Here is a 7,708-nt window from a genome sequence, read left to right as displayed (position 1 = left end):
CTGAACACCAGTGAGTTCTTAACACAGACTTTATTTTTATAGTCCCAGAATCCAGACACAGAGGCAGGTACATAGAAACTCAGTCAACACCTGATGACCAATGAATAATCCCTTAAAAATATGTAAGATGTTGGATTACATTTGAAATATCAATTCCTACTCAAGAACATTACAGGATATAGTTTGGATAACTGAAAAAACATCATGGCAAGAATAATGCCTTGCTACCTGTTTCCATCAGATGTTGGTGTCTCTGTTCCCCTGCTTCCCAACACAAAGTGGCTGATACAGCTGGCAGCCTGTCCTGGCTCCAACCCCTCAGCGCAGAAGTACAGCAGAGCACAAAGAATTACTCTACATGGAGAAACTAGTTCAATGTGCTCAATTAAATTTAAAAATTTAGAGGGCATGAATATCTAATTTTGGGTAGGGGGCGATACAGGGGCACTTGACCAGCCCTATTTTGTTTTATTTAGGGACACTGAGTTGCTTAGTACCTCGCTTTTGCTAAGGCTGGCTTTGAATTCGCGATTCTCCGGTCTCAGCCTCTGGACGGAGCCACTGGGATTACAGGGTGCACCACCATACCCAGCAATCTGAGTAACTTTGAGATTGAGATCTCTAAATGGAAAACACATGGGGGCCTACATCAAGTTTTATAATGCTAAACATTTACCACTGATTATGCTTTCAATAGTGGCAATAAAGTCTCCTGGAAGGCTGTATTTGGTTTTAATAGGTACTTTACCAGTTTAAAGAGATTAAAATATTCATGATTTAAATAATTTCAAAAATAACCAATTTCATTCTGTTCACATTGTTTTCATCTAGATGCTCATTTATTTTGTTGATAAAGTCACTGTTTTTTGATAGGAAAATGAAACGTCATTTAATAAATTTCCATGAGATTAAATACAATCTAGGGGTAAATTATAATCCCATTCCATAGAAAGAAGGGATGTGGAGTTCAGTGACTTAGTGGAGAGATTAGAATCACAAATGTTCTTCCATTACTGCAGTATGGAAAGAGGTACCTAAGGTATGCATTAATTGGTTTTATTTGATTGGGATATTTATACACATCACACAAAGAAAGGGCAAAGGAAAACAAATTGGTGAGCCTCTCTTAGTACGGAGGTGAGGCCGTTTTTGCATTATGGTGACTTATTAGGGTGGGAAATCCACCTCTTCAGTTGTTTCAATGAACTTTTGCAAAACCTCCTTAAGGCAAAATTACCACTAAAAAATAAATTCTTTTCTTAAAAGTATGTTTCAAGAAGTATAGGAAACGTGAACCCTAACATTATCTCTTATTTGCTCAATGTCCTTGACCTTATGCCACTTTGCTTTCTCTGACCTCTCTCCTTTTACTCGAGTAAGCACTCCCTGCATCATCTGCATTACTAGCAGCTGCCTCAACCCACACTGCAGCTTCACCACAAAACCTGATTTTAAAAGTAAACCCACCCTTACTTGTAACGTGAAACAAATCTTCAGTGGCACAGCTTCCTGCCTGCCAAGAGGGCTCCCTAGACTGGTTAATAAGGTTCTAATGAAAAAACTTCTCTGACCATTTGACAGCAAGTATTGCATTCTAAATTTAGAACCAAAAGTCATTCTTGCTTTTGCTAATTTCCAAATTTTATTTCAAACTACTATAGTAACAAAATAACAATGGTAATTCTGTATGGAGAGTAGCAACCCTTTAAATAAACAAGGTCACAGTACTCCAACAGTACTTTGGCCTGGGGAAATTTTGATGAGGATTATTCTAATCGATCTTATAATATTATAGTCTTGTTTCCTCCCTGTCTATTATAATAAAAATTCTCCTCTCACCCCAATGATTCATCACATACACATATCTATTTTATATTAAGAACAACTCTTTTGGTTGTACTATGTGAGTGGAAACCCCTCTCACTCAGGGGTTTTCCTATGGTATACAAAGATAGCAGTCACTTAGTCATATTAAATTTTTAGTTGGAAAAAAAAAAGAATGGATTACCCTATTTATGTCCTTTCTCTAAAAATAAAAAGACAATAGCAAACATAAAATGAGTCAAACTTCTATTTTATTAACAGGAGTCCAAAATGAATACAAAAAGATCCCTCCTTTGCATGTTATACTATTTTCCTTAAAAGGCTTCTGATAAGAGTCAGGTAGATTAAAAGCTAAGAATGTAGTTCAGCTTTTATAGTGAACCTTTTAAAAAAGGTTTGATAACATAAACCACCAACATCAGAGAACATATGGTCCCACAATTACTTTTAGACCTATAGCTAGCTTATCAAAAGAATTAGATCCTGCCCTGATCTACTAAGATAGAGGCTTAAAAATGTTTTAAGCCATTAAAAGCCATCTTTATAATCTCTCGAATAACGCTGGGCAATTAAGAAAGCAAAATCCCAAAATGTAGCCCTCTATATTATGTGGAATGTGAGAGAATACCAACTTATGACCAAGAAAGGTGAAAATAAAAGGCTTAAATCCATGTAAGGAGCTATTATAGTCTCATCACCTGCAAAATATCAATAAATGAGTAACAGAGCTTATCAAGGCAAAATTTGAGATGTTACTTAAAACATATGTGATGTTTATCATACTAAAACTAAAGCTGAACAAAGAAAAGTTGCTCATTTATAAATTTTCATGTACCTTGACTTTTACTGGGACCATAAATTGATCAGATAATACATAGCCCACACTTTGGACAGTTATAATAACAAAGGATTTATTATAATTTGCAGATGAAATAAATGCACCATCCCATACTTGAAAGACTTTAATAAGCCCTAAACGTTCTAAACTTTTTTTTTTCCCCAGATTATACCAAGGCACGGCCAATTGCCTAGTCATTTTATGCAACCATTTCTAGTAAAGAAACTAACACTTCCTTCAATATTGGTTCTGCACTGTTTCTGGTTTATTATACACTTCCAAACAGCAAAAGTTTGCAAATATGTGCAAACACTGTGGTCCACTCATAGTACTGATTAGTCATCATCTTCCTCTTCCTCTTCTTCTTCCTCAAAGCTATCTTCAAAGCCCTCGCTGTCCTCCTGGTCTTCATCCCCCTCTATTGCTGTGTCCCACTGCGGGTGATTTTCTGGCACAGGCTTAGCCTCATGAACTTCCAACTATGAAGAAGGAATGTAGATGTTAGAAAATTAAGGAGGAATAATGGAAGAAACATCTGATAAAGAATAGCTTTTCTTTTACCACAGCAAAATATAGATTTTTACAGATATAACTCTAAATTCAACACACTGACACTTCATCCTAGAAATGCCAATCTACTTTAACATACAAATATAATTAAATTTCTACTAGTTTAATATTCTGCTCTTATAGAAGTTAAAACTACTTATGGATGCATTTCTGTAGAACAAAAACTAATGATCGTAATTCTTGAGCAGAAGTGCTGAGTGATATCTTAAAGTTCTGCTGAAAGAAGAAAAACTAGGGAGCCAGGCATGATGGCACACACCTGTAATCCCAGAGGCTCAGGAGGCTGAGGAAGGAGGATCTCGAGATGAAAGCCAGCCTCAGTAACTGAGGGAAGCCCTAAGCAAGACCCTTGCCAGACTCAGCAAGACCTGTCTCTAAGTAAAATATTTAAAAAAGACTGGAAATGTGGCTCAGTATTTTAGTGCTCCTGTGTTCAATCTCTGGTGCTCACCTCCCCCCCCCCACCCAAAAAAAGAAAAACTAAAATATGACCTTCTAAAAGATATTTTGTAAGCTCTAGTAGAGCTCTCATGGGAAAAGAGAGGCTCATTTTACTCTTTTCCATGCAAGAATATATCAGCACCATTTTTCCTAACAGAATGCTTTCTATAAAATGTTCAAGTGAACTGGTAAACACTGATAGAAGTGTGTTCAAGTGATAAAAAAAAAATATGCTCTAAGATGAACTTAAAAATGATTTTATAATTAAAAAACACTCCAATAGAATATGCAGTAAAATCTATATGCTTTTAAAAGAAATGAACATATTGATGAGGCCCTGTAAGTTACAGCATATTAGGACATATTAAAATACATCATTAATATAATTTATAGTCAAGGTTCTAAATCATACCTCTTAAAAATCCTACTCAACAATGTAAGTTTATTATTGACAAAGTAAGGAAGGATCTCTTTTTCGTTATTACTTTGCATTGCAAAACTAGAAATGCTTCCCTCACACTCAAGTATTTACTCCAACAGGCTACTGCACTTGTTGAAGAGACACTATTCTTACCTTCAATGGTTTAATTTGATCCAAACCCATATAGGAGTCTGACCTCAGAAACACTGTGTACTGATAATTCCCAGGCTTTCCTGGTGCAGGAAACTTCAATTCTACCTAGAAGATAAAATTAACACTTAAAAATCTCCATTTTGAGGAGGAAACAACAGCATACCCTTAAAATTACTAGACCAGAGTACTTAACAGTCATGTTTTATTCATTCATGTGATACAGGAAGTTATAAATCATGACTTGTTACAAAAGGCCCAACAACAATAACAAATACACATACATGAAATATATGTTTATCTATTACATACTCTACACAGAAAGGAAATCTATTAGGCAGAACCGATGGGGGTTAATCTTTAATCTGTTTCTTCACAATTCAAGAAAGCATATTTAAAGTAAACAACCATGTTCTTTGTTGACTATTATCTTGGGTAAACTGAAGAAATTAAGCGGAGTATAAAAGTAAAATAAAATGCTGGAGTTAATAAAAATATAGACAGGAGATAATACTGGTCAAAGTTTCTTATTACTAGGATAAATGACCAATCCCTTTAAAAGGTCAAATAGGTATTTGAATTCCCATCAAATCATAGACTTTGGGCTGGGGCTATATCTCAGTGGTAGAGTGCTTGCTTGCCTCACATATGTGAGGCACTGGGTTCCATCCTCAGCATCACATAAAAATAAATAAAGATACTGTGTCCATTTACAACTTAAAAATATTTTTAAAAAATCACAGACTACAAAGACAAACAGTAACACCCTCAGGTATCTCAATTCCACTTGGGTGAAGGAAGAGTACATTTTTTTAAATGACATTTGGATGCTTTGGTGATCTAAACCTCCAGAATTCATATTTTGTAGCCAAGATTATATATTGAGATAATCTTGGCTATCATAAAAAATTAATAAAACTAGAAAAACAAAATCACGGGAGAATCTTAAAAACAAAACAAAACAACCTCAGGGTTGGTATGTAACTCAGTGGCAGAGCACTAACCTAGCATGCACAGGCCCTGGGATGGAACCCCAGTATAGAAACACATGCACACCCGTGCACACATACATACACACACCTACTCTCTTTCTCTCTCATCTTCAGTTTGGCCTTTCTAACTATAACATCATCTAGAAGCTACAAAAAAAATTTTATAAACCATACTTCAAAAACAAAGAATAAAGGAAAATGGATAAACAAATTGTTTTCTGCTTATTAAAAACCATCTTAGTACTAGAGAGAAATATTTGCCACACAGTCACAGCAGGCTGATTTCTTAACATCACTGGAAAAAAAAACAACAAAAAAACAAACAACAAAAAAAGAACAACTCAAACCCATTTAAAAGATCCAACAAAAATGAGGAATGATCACAAACAGACACAAAAAGAAATATGTCTTGAACCCACTGAAAGTGTTCAGTTCCACTCTAAAAAAGAAACAGAAAATTTAAACAACATTGAGCAGCATAAAAATTGATTTAGATAAGATTCATCAATGTATGCTAAAATGACTGGGCAAAAGACTGGGAGAACAGGATATTCACACAGAGCCCAGATACTGTCACACAGATGAGTGGGGAGAGTATCTTTACAACGGATCAATCTTAATATCATCAATGTGGAGCAAACTGGTATAACGCACCCTGATGTGATGCACTAAGTATGTACATCATTAGTGCTGTATGCTTGCCAGATATATTTAAGATAAATATAAGGAGTAACCAATGAAACAAACTCATATTAACTGATATTCTATAAAATACCTTGCCTGGATTCCTGAAAAATGTCAAGAAAAATTCAAAATGAAAAAGGACAAGAAAGTATTCTAAAGAGGCACAACAACCAAATGCAAAGTGTAATCCCTGATTGGATCCTGAACTTAGAAACAAATCAAAACAAAAAGACATCAGTGAAAAATTTGAGGAAATTTGAATATGGACTGTGTATTAGATAATATCACACCAATTTTAAATTCCTTGAGTATTATAATTGTGTTGCGCTTATGAAACAAAAGGCTCCCCCGATCTTGGAAAATAGATACATGTCCAAGTTGTATTACTGGATAAAAAGGGAAGGTGTAAAACAGATATGCCATCTTCTGTGTAAAATCTGAGGGGGAAATAATAACGTATGTATTCGTTTACAATTTACATATAATATTACATGAAGAATACGTAAAAATTTGATAATACTGATGGTCTCCAGGAAAAGGAAAAGGAAAAGGTGATGGAAAACATATGCAAGATGTTTCACTTCATGCACTTTTATATTTTCTGAAATTTTAGGTGAATGCATTACCTATTTAAAAACAGGTAAAAATTAAAAAAAAAAAAAAAAGGTCAAAACAAATACAACTTAAGAGTTGGCTTTATCTTTAAGCATCAAATAAGTATTAACTATTCCACACATTTACTGCATGGTTATGAAAATTATTTTAAAGATTTTTTTGTACTAAAAATCAACATCTAGAAATATCTTGAAATTCAAGACCCTTGCCCTTGTCTGCCTGGTCCAGACAAACAGAACCTTCTTCCTAGAAAAGGTAACAGCCAAAAACATCAAGGAAAAAAAAAAAAAAAAAACCCAGAATGCAGTTCCCAAGGGTAAATGATGTTTATCACAAAGCTACTTTTATGATGTTATAAAAGCAGGCAATGCCATTCAGTCAAAAATTCTATTCTAAAAATTTAAATCCACCAATTCTTACATCATAAATGTTTATAAAATATTAAATTGGAGAGGAGGAGCAAAGAAAAATGCTCTTGAACACTAACAGTAAAAACTGCCAAAACTATATTGATGAGTTTTTAAAAGAGTGACCAAGTTACCTACCTCTAATATTTCTTTATAAATGTCCAATGAGCTCACTCTCAAGACATCAGGGAATAGTAAGACAACAGACACAACAGAATTCAATTGTTGCAAGCCATCCATGGGCTATGTGTGAGAGCTATGCACATTTGAGCATATGAGGGGACTGGCCTGGCACCGCGCGCTGATTGGGCTGTGCAATTTAAGTGTGCCTTTCCTTTCGCTCTGCCTGTGATCCCACATAGCACTTCAGATGGGTGTGACTTGCCAAGACATCAAGCAATCTGCTGACCACAAAACATCACCAAGCAAGACTCCACCCTTCGAAACCCCACCCTTGTCTTATTCTGGTGGAACATTTTATCAAATATCTTTTCCCCAATAATTAGGGGGGCGGTTCCAGGTGTGCTCTCTATCTTGCTCCTTCCAGTGCTATCCAGCATGGAGCAGACCCTTGGGGTCACTGAGAATTTCCCTCCTCAAAACTCATGTTCCTGTTTTGTGTGGGTTCTTCACCATTTTCTCAGTTTATTTATCGAATGAGCCAGCTCCTTTGAACCCAGCTCATCTCGCCAGCCCAGCCAGCTGGCGACATGCAGTAAGCTCTGATAAACTGATATTTTAAGCAGATTTTATCAAGCAGCATGAC

At 35.4% G+C, this 7,708-nt stretch overlaps 1 protein-coding gene across 1 annotated transcript in view; it reads right to left on the bottom strand.

Annotated features, from left to right (window-relative positions):
* Window positions 1-2,057: 2,057 nt before the first annotated feature.
* The window catches only part of Sec63 (SEC63 protein translocation regulator), a 61,775-nt gene continuing 56,124 nt past the window's right edge, over window positions 2,058-7,708 (bottom strand). The window contains exons 20-21 of the mRNA XM_076858374.1: window positions 4,248-4,352; window positions 2,058-3,141 (exon numbers count right to left, since the gene is read on the bottom strand). Coding sequence (XP_076714489.1) covers window positions 2,998-3,141; window positions 4,248-4,352 — 249 coding nt within the window. The 3' untranslated portion in view covers window positions 2,058-2,997. The remainder of the gene's footprint in view (window positions 3,142-4,247; window positions 4,353-7,708) is intronic.

This window comes from Callospermophilus lateralis, chromosome 6 (genome assembly GCF_048772815.1).
Source record: "Callospermophilus lateralis isolate mCalLat2 chromosome 6, mCalLat2.hap1, whole genome shotgun sequence".
NCBI lineage: Eukaryota > Metazoa > Chordata > Mammalia > Rodentia > Sciuridae > Callospermophilus > Callospermophilus lateralis.
Note: the sequence above shows the minus strand (reverse complement) of the source record. Positions and strands in the feature narration are given on the sequence as shown.